Source organism: Prionailurus viverrinus, chromosome B3 (genome assembly GCF_022837055.1).
Source record: "Prionailurus viverrinus isolate Anna chromosome B3, UM_Priviv_1.0, whole genome shotgun sequence".
Taxonomy (NCBI): domain Eukaryota; kingdom Metazoa; phylum Chordata; class Mammalia; order Carnivora; family Felidae; genus Prionailurus; species Prionailurus viverrinus.
Window position 1 is genome coordinate 127,400,726 of NC_062566.1, and position 18,954 is coordinate 127,419,679.

General features: G+C 40.8%; 1 protein-coding gene across 15 annotated transcripts in view; it reads left to right on the plus strand.

Moving 5' to 3' along the window:
* GPR65 (G protein-coupled receptor 65) overlaps positions 1 to 18,954 on the plus strand; it is a 159,090-nt gene that overhangs the window by 5,717 nt on the left and 134,419 nt on the right. For 14 of the 15 annotated variants that reach the window (XR_007152928.1, XR_007152930.1, XR_007152932.1 and 11 more), the window contains exon 2: positions 8,255 to 8,330. Coding sequence is in view for 8 of the 15 variants with exons in the window: in XM_047862441.1 (XP_047718397.1) it covers positions 8,255 to 8,330 (76 nt within the window). In the remaining 7 variants the exon portion in view is untranslated. Of the gene's footprint in view, positions 1 to 8,254; positions 8,331 to 15,915; positions 17,598 to 18,954 lie in introns of those variants that run through there. The other variant, XM_047862433.1, reaches the window with a different exon arrangement.

Sequence of the window (18,954 nt, forward strand, 5' to 3'; positions counted from 1 at the left end):
ATCCAGGCCTGTGTTGGCTTCCAGCTGGCAGTGCAGAGCCTGCTTGGGATTCTCTGTCTCTCTCTCTCTCTCTCTCTCTCTCTCTCTGCCCCTGCCCCCCTCACACACACACACACACACTCTCTCTCTCTCTCTCAAAATAAATATTAACAAAACAACTGAGATCCATTTTAATGATCTATTTTATTTATTCCCAAATATCCGTATATTATCAAATATGTAATTGATGTAAAATATTTCAATAAAATAGTTTATGTTCTTTCTTCATATTCAGTTTTCAAAAACCTTAAGTGCATTTTATATTACAGCACGTCTCAATTTGTATTAGCCACCTCTCAAGTGCACAATAGCCACATATGGTCAGCGGCTCCTGTATTGGACAGAACAGATCTAGTATGTCCTGGGCCCTGGGCTAGGCACACTCAGTAAATATCTACCTCTGCGGCTAAAGATAAAGCTGAAGAATATCCATTCTTTGCTAAAGCTGCTATAACAACATACAACAAAATGGTGGTTTAAACAACAGAAATTTATTTTCTCACAGTTCTGAACTTCAAGATCAAGTTGTGGGGAGATCTGGTATCTTCTGAGGCTTCTCTCCGTGGGTTGCAGGTGGCCACATCCCTCTGTGTCCTCACATGATCCTTCCTCTGTGCTTGCAAGTTAATGATGTCTCTTTGTGTGTCCAGATCTCTTAAGGACACCAGTTCTGTATATTGAGCGTATGGTTGATCCCCAATCAGTAAAGTTACAACCAAAGTCGTAAGGAGAATTTAGAATTGTCTTCAGAAAATTTAAACATATACTTTGGTGTCCAAGGGAAAATGTATTGCATAAATAACATACCACTGCATGTTTTGAGAATTCACAACTGTGTGCACATAAGTCACAAAAGACTGGAAATCGGAAAAAATAGTTCCCCATCTCTTTTAATAGACTGTGTTAAATGTATCACTTGCTCTTCCCAGGACACACCTGTCGGGTGCTCTTTTCTATGACTTACCTCATGCTGTTATGGTTTGAAAATATCCTTTCTCCCATATCTAAATGTGTAAAGCCTTCTCATTTTTAAAGATCCAACTCAATGGTCCCTCCTTCTTTCCTTTCCCTCGATTTATCTGTTTAAAGTAACCTTCGCTTCATCTAATCTCTCAGGTATCTTCTTTACAAGACTCTAAAGTCTGATAAAGGGGAAGTCCGGTGTATGATTCATTATAATTTCTATTACAGCAGCGTAGTGTTATGCTATGGCAGGCAATGTTTATTCATAATAGACCTAATAAGTGTTAACAAATATTTGTGGAAAGATTCTCTGAAAGAATATTTAATCTGAATTTTCAAAATAATACCTCTTTAAGCTGCTGCCACAATTCCCCCCCGGGGGATTCAGCCCACGTGTTTAAGTTGTTAAAATGCATTAGCCGCAGAATCTTTCAAGAGATCATGTTTGGGTTGCAGGAGGAATAAAGCAGGCAGGTCCAGGGCATCTAAGAAAGGCAGGGAAGGGGTGGAAAACAGAATGGAACTGAGAGGTTTAACCAAGTTATCACTGTACTCAGAGTGGGCCCTGGTCAGAAAAGAGACCCTATGAAAACATGAACTGTTACAAATGACTCGTCTGACCCTACTGGCTTAGCCTGGGCTTCTGTCTCTGTTTTCTATTTGTAATTCCAGGGGCCAGGACTGGAATTAGAGGTTAGCTTAACCTCAGGGCATTCACCTGGGCCTGACATCCTTCCTCCCCAGTTGTTGCTAGTCTCCAGGGGCCAGGCCAGATGCTTCTTTCTCTGCCTGCCACCCTGAGTCCCGCGGTCAGTGGTATGACCAACTATCTACCCCACCTCTGTCCTATTTAATGTGGCTGGGGTATTGTGATATAGTAAGAAATATATATTTGGCCCCCAGTACCTGACACAGGGTTCCTAAAACCCCCCATAATTTCCTGAGTGAAAGAGGTAATAGAAGCATCTTTGGTTATGATTTTTGGTCTTAGTCCCTGGTTCCTGATAGAGGTTCAACCCTTGGAATCTGCACAGTGATGAGTATCCTCTTCTTGCAATTGAGATGACCTGTGGCTTATGGCCCCTGGAAAGCTTCAGGATGAGGCCTGATCACCAGAAATACCCAGGGCAAACCTAGAGGATTAGAACCTTTAGCCCAACTTCCCCACCTCCTGGAAGGGGAGAGGGGCTAGAGGTTGAGTTAATCACCGGTTGGCCAAGGATTTACTTAATCATGCCCGTGTAATGAAACCTCCACTGTCTGTTGCTGTGTAACAGATTATATGAAAATCAGTAGCTTAAAGCACGAAATATTCAGTGTTTCTCACTGTTCCCTTCTGTAAGTCAGGAATCAGGAGCACATTAGCTGGGTGGTTCTAGCTCCAGATTTGTCATGGGATTGCAGTAAAGATGTTAGAAGGAACTGTAAGCATCTGAAGGCTTGAGATTCACTTCCGAGATGGCACACTCAGGGACTCACCAAGTAGACAATTTCTCACGGCATGGCAGCTGGCTTCCCTCAGATCAAAGAGAGTGAGGAGGAAGTCACAGGATCTTTCTGACCATCACTTCTGCTTTATTCTATTCACCAAGAGTGAGTTGCTAAAGTCTAGCCCACACTAAAGGGGAGGGGAGAAAAGAATCTGTGAACATAGCTTAAAATCACCACACATACTCATGATGCATATTAGCAAACCACTCATATGATACAGTATTAAATATTGCAGTAACAAATATTGGGTGAATTAAATTAAGTAAATGGGTATTATAAAACACCATAAGGGATGTGCTCAATTACTGCACATTTGCAAAGATATTTTGGCAGCCTCTAAAAAAGCACCAGGGAGAATGAAGACTCTAGCATTATTTCCTGTAAAATTGCAAGTATTTCTATCTTGGATTTTCACTATAATCTCTGCTCTGTGCGTTCTATGGATTTTTTATTACCAGCACATTTGGGTAACAGAACCTGTCTTCACCAGTCCTGATACCATAGAGCCCACTCTAATCAAGCTGGCTGCACATCCTCCCTCCTGTGTATCCGTAACCCCTTGGCCCCAGCTGACCCAAGTTTTTGCCAATCATCTGTACCTCTCTTCCCTATCCTTTGGATCGAACTTCCTTAAATATTAGAATATATTGGCCTTGTTTAAACTTGGATTCATGAAATGCTTTTTGGATCTTAAATCCTAAACTATTAGCTGACTGTCCCTACCATAAGCAGACTCAACAGAAACAGAAACTTCCACAAGGATGTATACTTATTACCCTGACTTCAAAAATTAAGTTAATCAGCAGTTTGCACACCCACAATACATCAGAGGAAACTATTTGGAGTTAATATCCTTCTTAACATTTTGTTAAGTTATTTCAATAAGTGGACATAGTAAAGGCCGTTAGAAGTTAATTATGTAATTTATAGACGTCATGAAACTCATATTAGATCTTCTAAAAAGGTAGTTAAGATATTAAAGCCTCTAGTATTCAGTTTAGTAACAGATCTCCATTTTAACTCTTACTATACTTAAGCCTGTCTGACTTGACACTGAAGTCAAAAGCACTTACAAGTCTGAAATGACAGGCTGTATTAGCTCAAATTTTTTTTTAAAATGCTGGAGCCAAAGAAACTGATGGTACAATGATGCAAAATGGAATTTAATTACTGGTGAAGAGACATTAGGGTTAAAGTAACCAAAGGCAGGAATTTAAACGGAGGGGTTTCCTCACTCCCCTCTTTTCAGGGGTTCTGTTCTCTCCCTCCCAGTCTCTTGCCCAGACACCCATCCCGGACACCAGCTGGTCTCAAACTTGGGAGCATCAAAACTACTTGGATGACTTTAGAACACACACATTGCTGGACTCCCACCTGAGCTCCTGATGCCCTGGGCCTGGGGACGGACAGACCATCGCAGCTCTCAAATGTGACGTGAGTCACATGACATTGATGCTGCTAATCCGAGAACCACATCTAGAGACCCGTGGAGGCAAATGATTCCAATCTCAGGCCAGGACCACAGATGCAAGAAACAGAACATTCTCTATCTTTTTTAACTCAGCTAAAATTGTGTTTTAATCCCCCATTCTGCCAGGGCAGTGGAAACTTAATCGCAATTAATTCAGGGTCCAACCTCTCCTTCCTCTGGGTCCCACCTGTATTTGCCACAACACGGTACCCCAGACTGGTGGATTAAACTATAGAAATTCGTTTTCACATAGTTCTGGAGGTTTTGTAGTCTAAGATCAAAGTGCTGGTAGGTTTGGTTTCTTCTATGGCCTCTCTCCTTGAATTAAAGATGGCACCTTCTCCCGGTGTCCTCACGTGGTCTTTCCTGGGTGCACATGCACCCCTGGTGTTTCTTTGTATCCCAGTCTCTTCTGATAAGGACACCAGTTGTATTGGATTAGGGCCCTTCATTTTAACTTAATCACCTCTTTAAAGGCCCATCTCCAAATACAGTCACATTCTGACGTACTAGGGGCTAAGGCTTCAGCATATGAATTTTGGCAGAGGGGTGAAGGGACACAATTCAGCCCACAATGCCAGCTGAGGCCCAGGGAATTCTCACGTTGTGAATGCTTGAGGGTGGTAGCTCAACCCTTGTGTCTCAAGGTGACCCCCATCAACGCTGGCCTCTCCCGAGATGCCCTCTTCCCTTCTGCTCTTCAGTAGTTAGGCCGTGCAGGACTCACCTGAGTTGTCCCTCATCTATGGCTGCAAGGCTGCCTGTGTGACACACTGGGCCCCTGGCAGCCCCGTGACATGGGCGGAGGCCTGCCATCACTTCTGTGTGCCCTGTGGGGCTTCCAGAAATGATTCTACTCCCCGTGTGCTACACTGGGCACAGGGGATCTTGCTGAGGCTGCCTCCAGCCTCTCCCACACACACCCTTGCGTCTCGCCACCTGGACTTCACCCTGGACCTGAGCCACAGGGCCACTCTTCTCCCCAGACTGTATAGCTCATCTGGAGTGACTGACACCCCACCCCACTGCAGGGCTTGCTGGGGAAGGGGTTCAAAGCAGTCAGGCTGCAAAGTCCCTGTCTCAGATGCCACATCTGAGCTCTCAGAACTTCCTCTCTCACAACCAAGTCCCACCCCCACGGGGCAGCCCCTTTCCTGTTCTTGGAGACTCCACTTTGTCTCTGTAGGTACCCACCCAAGCATACTGTCTGGGCCTCAGTCCTTTCCAGTCTCCTAAGCTGCAGACATATTTTTGAAACTCAAAACCTAGGACTGTCTTTCTCCCCCTGACCCTTTACTCTTCTGCCAAAAATTCCTCTTCTGATGCAATAAATGCAAAATAGCTCATTGCATTGGGTGGAGGCAGTAAAGGAAACACGGCTGGGAAAATACAGCAGTATTTCAGAACATACCCTGCCATGCCTACTTGCTGCTTTAGCTCGCGAAATTGCACCAAGCAGGCCATGTGGCCAAGCAGAGGACCCTTCATCAGCAGATTAGGCTCTTGTGCTGTCTTCCCTGTGGAGACGTTGGAACCAGGCAGAACCACATTCTCTTCTTGTTCCCCATGGGTAGACAGAGTGCCCTGCCACTGGCTCGGGCTGGCCTCAGAAGAGCAAACGCCTGGCACACCAGGAACACCAGCCCCCTCAAGGCGGTGTTCTGAACACCTGCCACTTGTTTTTTTTCCACCATGTAGCCGTTAAAATGTCCCAGAGACTCAATGCTCTGAAATTTCCAACGGCTTATGAGATAGCCCTGTGGTTGAAAACACCGTATTGCCATATATTCTGGACTAAACAAGAAGCACATTTCCTATAAGTCATTCAGCGTCTTACGGTGTAGAACAGGCAACGTTTTAGCACAGGAGACCTACAGTTTTTCTCCTATTTAATCAGAAGTGAAAGTTTGATTGTGTTTCTTGTGTCTCATGACTATATACCTTTTTGTTCTGAAGAGCATAATATATAAATACTAGACATGAATATGAATATACCTTTTCCCTAAAAGCAGAAGTGTAGTCTATTTAGATAAAATAAGACATTGTGAGGGCTGTGGCGTACCTGTGCACAGAAGCTACAGACAAGCAGATGTGTAAAACCAAACAAAAATGAGAATTGTGGAGTAGGGCCACAAGTAAACTGGAATCATACTTTCATTTCTGTAAAGTCTTAAGGTATTTGTTATTAATTTTCCAGATTATACTTAAATTTGTCATTATTTCAATAAAAATATAAAGTATTCTGAAGTTTTACTGTATGCTAAATTACTTGGCAAACTCTCATGTACTTTATAAATGTGGGTTCTTAATTTTATTATTTTCCATGAAAAACCTATAAAGGAAGCACAGAAAACCCCATTACATTTGTGTCACGTCCTGAATAACTCCAAGATTAGAAGTCTTGGTTATATCACAAGATCATCTTTTCTACTTCTGTGTAGAAAACAAACAAAAAAGGCTACCAAGAACATCCTCTAATGTCCTTTTACAGAAACAGACTCAGATTGTCATGATTATAGTTTCTAATTTTAAGTCACATCCATCCCACATTAATTCTATGCTTATAATTTGTCCCCTTCATTTTTTTTTTTAATTTTTTAATGTTCATTTATTTTTGAGAGAGAGAGAGAAAATGCGAACGGGGGAGGGGCAGGGAGAGAGGGAGACACAGAATCTGAAGCAGGCTCCAGGCTCTGAGCTGTCAGCACAGCCACCCAGGCACCCCTCCCCTTCATTTGTAATAAAGATTTATGAGAGCCAGGTTCATATGTGATGTCTCTGACTTTTTTATATCTCAAAAGTTCTGGGAGTTAATTTCACTTCCTATTAAACCATTTATAGACTTGGCAGCAAATGTCAGCATGTAACGTGCTACATGAGGTTTCATTAGAACAATTCATGTCTTTCTCATACAACCATGTTACATAGAATTATTGATTTACCTAAGCCAGTTAGCCAACTGGTTTTAGCATGGTTTTTAGCACTCCCAGCCCTCTATTCCAAGAGGACAATCAGAGAAAATGATCTACAATAGAGGTGCCTTTCTCTCTCTCTCTCTCTCTCTCTCTCTTTCTCTCTCTCAAAATAAATAAAGAAACAAACAAACAAAAAGAGGGGCGCCTGGGTGGCCCAGTTGGTTGAGCATCCAACTTCAGCTCAGGTCATGATCTCACGGTTCACAGGTTCGAGCCCCACTTTGGTCTCTGTGCTGACAGCTCAGAGCCTGGAGCCTGCTTCGGATTCTGTGTCTCCCTCTCTCTCTGCCCCTCCCCCTCCTTTCAAAAATAAACATTAAAAAAATTAAAAACAAAAAAAGATCTACAATAAAATACTATATAGCTAATCCTGTTGGTCCCTTAAAAAGAAAAAAAAAAGACTTCACAAAGGTGCCAGGATTAAGCAAGGGAACATGCTCATTATACACCCAACACCCACTTTTCCTCCACTGCTTTTCTCCCAGGAAGTGCATCATGCTGAATCCATGTAGACCATCCTCTCCTATGTCACACATTCCCATAACTCATCTTTTCTTTTTTTCTTCTTTCTTTTCTTTCTTCTTTTTTCTTTTCTTTTCTTTTCTTTTTTTTTTTTTTTTTTTTTTTTTGACCTCTTTTGGAGTACTACTTACCCATTTTTGCCATTGTATCATGGTGATCCCTGAACATGCCTTTCTCTTTCACTAGGTGATGAGCTTCTCGCATGCTATAGCCAGGTCCTAAATCACTCCCAGCACAGTGTCCTAAGAATGTAATAGATGTATGTGTTGACAGACTAAATGAATGAGTGATTACATGAAAGTCTAGCACGTATTCTATTAAATAAAACACACCGAATATCAGTATACATTGTAATTAAGATGCGAAGAGGAGGGGCGCCTGGGTGGCGCAGTCGGTTAAGCGTCCGACTTCAGCCAGGTCACGATCTCGCGGTCCGGGAGTTCGAGCCCCGCGTCGGGCTCTGGGCTGATGGCTCAGAGCCTGGAGCCTGTTTCCGATTCTGTGTCTCCCTCTCTCTCTGCCCCTCCCCCGTTCATGCTCTGTCTCTCTCTGTCCCAAAAATAAATAAACGTTGAAAAAAGAAAATTTTTAAACAAAAAAAAAGATGCGAAGAGGAGAGTGAGTCATGAAAATTATACTACGGTAAGTAAGAAACAGAAACAGCTTTTAAACTATTTAGGAGACTTGGTTTTTGACTTGGTCAAACTTGAATAATGAACATCCTTCTTATTAAGATGCTGCTTCCTCATTGTTTTATGTTGAAACACAAGTGTAATTTCCTGTCCCTTCACAGTGTTGGTTTCTCATCTCGGTGCACGCAGATTTATCTGGCTCCTCGGTCGACAAAATCATCTCCTCGAGAAACATGGGTAAGTGTAAGATTTAACAATAAAATAATATTTTTAAGTAGATAACGACTCAGGCATGGTTGTCAGTAATGCTCACAACCTTTTACCAAGTTTAGGCTACAGAAATGCAATAAAGCAGAACTTTATAAGACAAAGAGAAATGAGGCTGCCACATGGTTCCCGCACTTCTGAGCAGTGGTTAAAGGGTGTCAGAACTGACATTTAGAAATAGTTAGGTAAACCTATTGATACACAAAAGAGGAATATTTATGCTCCATTCCCTTTCAGGAAACATCCTATTGGCAAACTGAATTAAGTGGCTGTGAGGAAATCTACCAGCTCCCAGCTATAGAACTACCCATTTCCTCTTAGTACAATGGTCTCATGATACCTTTTATATCATCAGAAATAATGTGAAATTTGGAAATAGTATTTCTAGTATTAATAAATATTAAGTAATAATACTAACTTAATAAGTGACCATCAGTGTCTGAGACATAGTAGTCGTAATAAGTAGCTAGTAAACTGATCAAGGAAGGCAAGTATTTCCTATAACCTGTAGGAAAACATTTTATCTTTTGATGATTGTCATCAGTGATTTGTACTATTTGAGGAGCTGGTTAATAACAGATATATTTTAATGCACTGAGGATTATCTTTTTTTGGGATTTGTCAAAATTAGCAACTTGCCCACATTTCTCAGCAGTGGTTCTAAAAACAATTTTGTCATAATTTTATTAAAAGCAGTAAAAATAATGTCTGAAAAAAATGTACGAATGGTAAGAATTATGTATTCCATTAAAATCTCAGAAGCAAAAAAACCCTTAGATTCACACAAATTAATTTAACAACTATTATCTACAGAGCTTGGTATCATATGTGAAATGTCACTGTGCAATGGATGGATAGAGGAGGAAGGGGCACCCCTCGATCTCTCAATCCTGATCCCAAGGAGGGCTATCTTCGTGGTTGAGGTATTCTCCCCAGACATGTGAGCCTGGTGATAGATGGGACGCTGTGTAGCATCAGAGTTCCATCCTAGTAGCTTATTCAGCTTTTTGTGTATCTCAGACTTTTTTCTAGTATCATTTTCCTTCTTCACTTTCAGCCTTTAAAGGTCTTCTTAATGAAGATTTGGGGGGTGAATTTCGTCAGTAGTAGTTTATCATCATCATCATTATTATTATTATTATTATGTGTGTGTGTGAGAGAGAGAGAGATTGGAGCAGAGGGAGAAAGAAAGATACTAAGCAGGTTTCACTCCCAGCACGGAGCCCAACACGGGTTCAGGGATCATGACCTGACCTGAAATCAAGAGTCAGATGCTCAACCGACTGAGTCACCCAGGCACCCCAACTGGTAGTTTATCTTAAATTGTCCTTAATTTTGCCCTGGTTTTGAAATTTAGTTCTGTCAGATATTTAATTATAGGATTACATACATTTTCATAGCAGTTTGGAACTATCAACCCACTGTCTCCTGGTTTCTGTTACTACTTCTGTGAAGTCCTTTGTCTCTATAAATTTTACTCTTTGTAGGTACACCATTTTTTCTCTCTGGCCTTCTGTCTCTTACTCTTGGATCCTCAGCTTCATTGCAGGGTGTCTACATGTATGTAGATTTCCATCTTTGTTTGTTTTTAATCCTATTTGGAATTTGCTGGACTTCATAAATCTGAGGATTCCATCCATGTCCTTCATCAGTTCTAGACAGCTCTCAGTGATTACCTTTTCGAACGTTGCCTCTTTCCTATTTTCTCTCTTCTTCTATCCCTTATGGAATGCCAGTTAAACATATCCTGAACTTTTCACTTTATCTTCCATGTCTCTTTGGTATTTTCCCATATCTTTCACACTGATAATTTTGTATTATTTCTTTATTTTTTTAATGTCTATTTATTTATTTATTTTGAGAGAGAGAGAGAGAGGACACAAGTGAGAGAGGGGAGAGAGAGAAGGAGAGAGAGAATACCAAGCAGGCTCCACACAGAGCCCAACATGGGGCTCGATCCCACAAACCTTGAAAATCATGGCCAGAACTGAAATCAAGAGTCAGAGGCTTAATTGAGCCACCCCGGCTCCCCCTGTATTATTTCTTTAGATCTATCTTGCAGTACATTAATTTTTTTATTCAGCTGAAGCTAATCCCCGTATTAATTTTTTAAGTTAAATTATTACATTTTTTATTTCTGGAAAGCCTTTCCCAGTCGCTCCAAAAATATGCCTACCCATCTTTTGAAGTCTCTTCCTCCCTACTCATGTGTTCAAATTCCTTTCTTTATTTCTTATTAAACACACTTGTTTTGTGTTGTGTATCTATTAATTTGTTAATAGATTTGTAAATTGATTGTATAATCTATCTCTTAAGGTTTTGTGGATCTGCTACTCATCTTTCTCATTTTTGTTGAATCTCAAACATAGTGGTTAAATGTGTGTGTGTGCATGCACGTGTGTGTTTTAATGAGCTCATATTTGTTAGAACTCTATCTGTGAGAATTCTTTTTTTTTTTATTTAATGTTTTTATTGAAGTATAACGGACACACAATGTTCCGTTAGTTTCAGGTGGACAAAATGGTGACTCAGTAGCTCCGTACGTGATTCTGTGCTCACCGCAAATGTAGCTACCATCCATCACCACCACACAGCCCTGACTATATACGAAACCACTGACTATATTTGCTAAGCTGTACCTTTCATCCCCCACAACTCCTTCATTCCATAACTAGAAGCCAGTGCCTTCCTTTCCCCTTCACCCAGTTTGCTCATCATCCTGCCCCTGCCCTCTGGAAACCATCCATTTGTTCTGGGAGAATTTCTCACAGAGAAGCCTAGGCTGAGCTTTCCTCAAGGGACAATTTGTATGTACTCTTCCAGGTGCCTAGAATATTCGTTTTTTTCATATAGCAATTTTTTTTTTGGTGAATTCCTTTTCATATTGTTTAAATTATTTATTGTTTTGGCCTCTATGAATTACTTTTTATATATGAGAAAAGAAGTAAAATCCTGTCAGTTCTCAGGAAGGCCTCTATGCTCCATCTGAAGGTAATACAGTTGTTGGTTGGTTGTCAGGATTCTTTATATCTCATCTCACACAGCCTTTGATTCCACTTTTTAACTTTATAATTGCAGTGTAGTATACATGCAGAAAAACACACATGTCCTGAGTGTACAGCTGGATGAACTGAATGTCTACAAACTGAACTTGTTCACGGAATCAACACTCATATCAAAAGCCAAAACATTACAAATTCTCAGAAGGCCCCCTCGTGCCCTCTTCCAGTCATTACTCGGCCCCTCCCCCAAGATAAGCAGCACCTGATTTTTTTTTCCGACAAATGTTTAATATGACCCTCTGTAACCAAAACAAACCAGAGTTTGTCCACCTAATGTGCAGCAAGTCAGTTAAAACTGTCACGGAGCTTTTGAAGTGAAGAAAAAGGTAGGCTGTTCATTGGTGTGGTGCCAGCCAGGAGAATGGGGAGCTAACCCTCCTCAGTCCTGAACTCCCCTGTGTCTTGCAAGTGAGAGGTTTGAAGGGCAAAATTTGGGACAAGGGTCTCCTGAGGAAGTGGACATTCATGAGTGGAGGACCGTGAGGTCATGTTAGCAGGGGTCTCTTGAGAGGCTGGACACTGTTGAGTGGGGGCCCGTGAAGCCATACCCGTGAAGCAGAGGTCTCCTGAGAAGGCAAACATTCAGTGGGGGCCCCTGAAGTCAGAGGAGGTCTCCTGAGAAGGTGAGCACTGTTGAGTGGGGGCTTATGAGGTCTTATCATCAGAGGTCTGAGAAGGTAGACACCATTCAGTAGAGGCCCATGAGGTCATGTTATCAGAGGTCTCCTGAGAAGGTGGACACTGCTGAGTACAGGCCCATGAGGTCACGTTAACAGGTGCTCTGATCCTGCTCTGATCCTGGTCCCCACCAAAGGTCTTTTCCATCTCAAGAGATTTAAATTCTGAAAAATATCTGTATGCTTTCTGTCAGAGATTGCATTAGGTACATTTGGGAATTCTATCTTTAAGGTAGTGCTGATTAACTACTTGCAAGCTAGTGGGGTTGCGTTCGTTCCCTTGCTGGTCCAGCTGTGCCTGCAGGTGGTATGATATCTAGTGTTCCTTCTTGCATCTGAACTGACGAGAGAGATGCCGCCTTCAACTCCATATGACTGTTTGCAACAATACAGACATATCATGCTGCAAAGGTCTCTATCTCACAATCGGTCTGATGTTCAGTTTCTTTGCTACCACATTATGAGTGGGGAAAGGCAATTAATTTCAACTTTGAAATAATTCACAGAGGATTCCGGAAGTAAAAAATAGACTCTTTGAAACTCAGTCTCATGACTCTTAAGAACTGGGAGATTCTTTTGAGTGTGGTAGCAGAATATTTGCTCCTTTTAGTCATCTTTTCTCAAATCAAGTGCAGTAAAAATAAAAGCCTGTCTAAGTGAATCTGCTACGTTATCCGTTATAGAAAAGAAACCCTTGAAATCTGTGGGCACATAACAACACATTGTCACTAAGTGTGAGGACATGATGTAAGGTGATTTTCACAAGTTTATTTGAAGCCTGTGTAGTCTAATAGACAATGTGAAAGTGATGTTTTCTAGAAGACATGTGGTTACTTTCTATCTAATTTACAGAAACGATTTTTCACAAATTATTTTCTTTAATTAGATCTGTTTTTATGGCTAAAAGACTTGTCCTAATCTATCAGTGCTAGAAACTTCAATAGAAAATAAAAGATACTCTTCTTTCTCACCAAAGCTGGTCTGCATTGCTGCAAAAATACCTCAAATGTCTAAGGTATTTTTTTTTAAGTTTATTTATTTATTTTGAGAGATAACGAGTGGGGGAAGAGCAGAGAGAGAGAGAGAGAGAGAGAGAATCCCAAGCAGGCTCCACATTGTCAGTGCAGAGCCCAATGCCGGGCTGGAACTCACAAATCCTGAGATCATGACCTGAGCCAAAATCAAGAGTCAGGCACTTAACCGACTGAGCCATCCAGGTGCCCTCTAAGGCATTTGTATGTAAAAAGTAGAAGCCAAAATAGTTAAGAGTCAAGAGGCTTTATTTAGCATTCCAACCTAGGATTATAGCCAAGTTGTACGAAAGATTAGATAGGTATTCGGGGGCTAATTAGTTAATGTGTGGCTCAATTTTAATAAATAGCACAGAATAGTAGTAAAAGATAAATTGTAACAAACATGCATGCCATTTAATGTGGTGCCCAGCACATAGGAAGCCTTTAATAAGTGGACCACTACTCCGATTTCGGACAAGCATGGATTAACTTTACCTAGTTTTTAATCAGTTAGTACATATTCTTTTGTGCCTGCCTTTTTCTTTCACTCTGCATTGTGTTTCTGAGCTTCAGCCGTGTTATTGGACACAGCAATGATGTGTTCATTCTCACTGATGTGTAGATTTCAATTATGTTACTATGCCACAATTTACTTATCTATTCTACCCCAAGTGGCCATTCCACTGGGGGATGTTACAAATAACGCTACTGTGGATATCCTCATTCTACCACGTGCCTTTTGGTAAACATACGTATGTATTTCTGTTGACCATACACCTAGAAGAGCAATCGCCGAACCATATATAAGTGTGGTATATACACAAGTGCCAAAGCAGTTTTCCAACCAACGGGACAGAAGAGTCCCAGGGGCTCTAATTCTCACCACAGTACTGTTGCCTTCTGTCTTTTTCATTTTATTTATTTTGGTGGGTTCCTAGTTGTACCTCCTTGAGGTTTTAGTTTGTATTTCCTTGATGACTGATGAAGGTGAGCGCATAGGTCTGGTACTAGTTCATGGCTGGCCTGCAGTTTACAGGACCAAACTAATAGTGTAGACTCAGGGGCGCCTGGGTGGCTTAGTCGGTTAGGCATCCATCTTTTGGTTTCGGCTCAGGTCATCATCTCACGGTTCGTGAGTTCGAGCCCCCCGTCAGGGTCTACACTGTTGGTGGTGAGGAGCCTGCTGGGATTCTTTCTCTCTCTCTCCCTGTCTCTCTCTCTCTCCCCCTCCCCTGCTCGTGCTCTCTCTCTCTCTCTCTCCCTCAAAATAAACAAATAAACATTTTTTAAAAACCTTATTAAAAAAAAAAAAAATAATGTAGACTCAGGCCCCATTCCCAAGTGCAGACCAGCCGGAGGCCGTGAATCCTCAGGGATTCTCCATCATAGCCCCACAGAGAAACAAAGCTGAGACAGCAAACTTGCCAACTTTCTCTGCTGTCTGCAGATGGCTGTCCGGTTTGTTATTTTGTTTTGTTTATTTTCTAGTTCACCCTCTGCCTGTGGGCAGCGGCTCCTGGACTCCAACCTGCGTGGGGTGGCGGAGGGCCACTTCCTGCCTGCGTGGGTTGGGGCTGTGTCTCTAGCTCCCCTGCATTCAGAGGCTCTAGTTAGTTCTTCTGATCCAAATATGCCTCCTGGACATTCAGAGTTTTCTGCTCACTCACCTTCCCGATCTCAGCTCCCACTTTCTTTTTTTCCATCACAATTTTCTTTTTCTCTCTGGAAGTTTCACCTGTTGATTTAAAAGGTGGTTTTTTTCACATTGTGTTCATATTTCTAGGTGTGGGAAAACAATGATATTTCGGGAAATTTAGTTCTCCACTTTCTTTTAAGAGTGCTGTATAAAGATGTACTCTGCATATGTTTATTCTGCTAGCAGAACCCTTGTGGCTTGTGGTGGCAAGGCCTCTGTTGTGCTCAGGGCTCACTGACACTTGGAAAGGGGGACTTTGGGTCTCATCGAGGCCCCACAGCACACAACAAGAAGGCAAATCTTCCGAAGCTCCCCATCACATAAATCATCCAAAGCAGCAACAGGCCTCACTAGCAAAGGCACTTCTCTACTCCACTGTGAAGACAAGAATGGAGTCTGTGTTCCTTTGTGAATCTATAACATCAGGCCTTTAAAAAGAAACTAGCTAATAAACAATCAGGTAAAAAGGCAGACAGTGATGATGCCAAGATGTTACCCAGAATTAAGAACATTCTGCCCTCTCTCTCACAAAAGTACGAGGAAGATAAAGTGTCCACCAAAGGAAGCAAAGGGAAAAACATAAGAGGCAGCATGGTTTAATTATTTATGAAGTTTTAGCAAGTTGCTATATTTTAAAATGTTTCACTTTATTAAATTTCTCGTGACAACATATCTTGGCCAATAAGCTGATATTGAAGGTGCCTTATACCTAGATTGCATGCAAAACCCAACATTTGAAATCATATAACTATACAGTTTATCATACAACTCCAAAGCATTTACTGATTTCAAGCAAATCATTAAATTTCCATCTTTTTTATTAGTTCCTAAAATGACTTTTTAACGTTAGTTTTGTGATCATGTCCAGTAAGAAATAGCATTCCTCCTAATCTGTCACCCTGTGGATAATTCTTATTGGAAATAGAAAAAATTTCTCAGCTTGATTTCCTTCACTGCAGTCAATTAAATAATTCCCCTTTTTAAATGCCTTCATTGTAATTTAATACATTTTTGCTACCTGCAAGCAGTGAAAAAAAAGAGGATTATTTCAAAATCGTGTTATACCCAGTAAACATCTAAACTATTCTAGTTCATCTTTCATTACAGAAACAAAGGCATTTAAAAAGAGATGTCAGTCTCTGTGAAAACAAAGCCTTCTGTATTCACATGTGCACCGATCTCCTCTGAGTTTTGCAAAGAAAAACAAGTTGGAGACCACACTCTGTGGACACCGAGGGATGACCCAGTTGATTGCTGGGGGTTCTTCATCAGCATTCTGTGATAACAAGAACGTGGAGTCCTTCTCGTTAAGATCCATGACCATTTGCGCTAACTGCCAGGAGGCTGGATTCTGACTTCCAACCACTGATATCTTTGTGAAAATCAGTCTACATCCACCCTTTAAAAGCACTAACGAATTAATCAGAACTTTGGAAAGCAAAGAAGAATTGAGAAATTTTAGTAAAAGAATGAGATGTTAAAAACAAACTAGAAGGAGGCAAGGCTTCGCCTTGCTATTGACCTTCTCAGACCAAATGCAACTGCTGCCTTAAAACGAAAAGCAAAACAAAACAAACAAGACAAAAATGAACAGCACATGCCTTGAAGAACAGCACTACTTCGATCACTATTTATTTCCAGTTATTTACATCTTTGTGGTTATAGCCAGTGTTCCAGCCAATATTGGGTCTCTGTGTGTGTCTTTTCTGCAAGCAAAGAAGGAAAATGAATTAGGAATTTACCTCTTCAGTTTATCACTATCAGATCTGCTCTACACGTCAACTCTCCCTCTATGGATTGATTACACTTGGAATAATGACAACTGGACGTTCTCCCATGCTCTGTGCAAAGGGAATGCTTTCTTCATGTACATGAACTTTTACAGCAGCACAGCATTCCTCACCTGCATCGCCGTTGACCGGTATTTAGCAGTTGTCCACCCTTTGAGGTTTTCTTTTCTAAGGACAAGAAGATCTGCCTTCGTGGTCAGCCTGTCCATCTGGGTGTTGGAAACCATGTTCAACGGTATCATTCTGTGGAAAGATGAAACGACTATAGAATACTGTGGGGCCAAAAAGTCTAATTTTACTTTATGCTATGACAAATACCCCTTGGAGAAATGGCAAATCAATTTGAACTTGTTTAGGACGTGTACAGGCTATGCAATACCTTTGGTCATTATAATGATTTGCAACCAGAAAGTCTACCAAGCTGTGCAGCATAATCAAGCCACGGAAAACAACGAAAAGAAGAGAATCATAAAACTACTTATTAGCATCACGTTGACTTTCGTCCTGTGTTTCACTCCCTTTCATGTGATGCTGCTGATTCGCAGTGTTTTAGAGCATGATGTGAACCCTGATAAACATATATTTGACCACAACAAGTCCGGGAATCCAACTTACACAATGTACAGAATCACGGTGGCACTAACAAGTTTAAATTGTGTTGCTGATCCAATTCTGTACTGTTTTGTAACTGAAACAGGAAGAGCTGATATGTGGAATATATTAAAATTCTGTACTGGGAAGCTTAATAACTCACAAGGGCAAAGAAAAAGCATACTTTCTATGTCTACCAGAGACACCGTGGAGTTAGACATCCTGGGATAGAAGTGAAGACTTTTTCTTTTTTTTTAAGGTACACAGTATCATATCCTCAAGTTTACATTTTGAAGAGGAAATCTAGCATGGGGGGGAGTAGGTGTTCCAATTGAATATTCTAATCTTCTTCAATGGAAATCTTTTAGAAGATCTTTTTTAATGAGTATTAAACAAAATTTAATATTATCCTAGTGACTCAGGATCGTTATTATTGATGGCAATTGATTTTTTTTTTTTAATATATGCTATAACCTTTCAGAGGTCAGTAAGATGTATGGAACTCTATGTCCTTAAATCAGTGAGCTTTGTGTCTGCTTTTCATGATTTTTCTCAGTCATTCTATGGATTTCAGACCATCAACTATCCTTTTTCCCAACTGTATGTACCTGTCTCCAACAACCCCAACTACTAAATACTGCTTCTAACCTTCTCATTAGTTAACAAATATTTATTGAGCTCTTTTTATACTAGGCTTTGTGTTAAGTATTGGGGTTACAGAAGAAATGGTCTCATGAAGTCTTAGGAAGTTTGCATCAACTTAGAAACCTAGTCATTAAGACTGTAAGACTTTTTATAAACAAAAAGCAAATGGGCTCTGAGCAAGAGTCTGAAGGCCTCTTCCGTGATGTAAATCTATGAGCTCTGTGAAAGCTCTTTCAGCTGCTCAGAGACCTTCTTTACTCCTTTAAAATGATAGTTTTTAAAAACTTTACAGTTAAGTACAACATACTTGAAATTATCAGAAGTTTAATGTCTAGAGGAAAAGACCTATTATAGGCAACAAAGAAACTTATTGTATTAAATCTTACATTCAGGGACTTCTTTTTGGACTTTGAATAGAGAATCTTGATACAGTGTATTCTTTTATATTTGTATTTTCTCATTGTGGACATCACTCTGCCTAATTTTAAGTAAGCATTCATTAGGTAAACAATTTTATGAACCAAAGTATTTTTTTTTAAAGATTTTTTTTTTAATTTTTTTTTTCAATATTTATTTATTTTTGGGACAGAGAGAGACAGAGCATGAACGGGGAAGGGGCAGAGAGAGAGGGAGACACAGAATCGGAAGCAGGCTCCAGGCTCCGAGCCATCAGCCCAGAGCCCGATGCGGGGCTCGAACTCACGGACCGCAAGATCGTGACCTGGCTGAAGTCGGACGCTTAACCGACTGCGCCACCCAGGCGCCCCTAAAGATTTTTTTTATCAGACATTTTCCCTTCTCTCCTTCTCTCCTTCTCTTCTTTCTCTTCCCTCTCTGCTTCCGATCTGTCCTTCTATTCCTCCTCCCTGCAAAATGATCTGATTACAAATGTTTTGGTACCATTTGACGCCCTCACATTACCTGTTAACAACAACAACAACAACAATAAAAACCCGACTAATATCTTTTCAGTAATGAGGTTGTAGTACACACTCAAATAAATCAGTGAGTGCACATACTGTCTACATTTTCTATTGAAGTTTTCAGTGATGGTTCAGGTACACAAGAGAAAGCCATCTTGCTCTGAGGCTGTTTGCGTACTCTCTGTTCTTTGCATTTT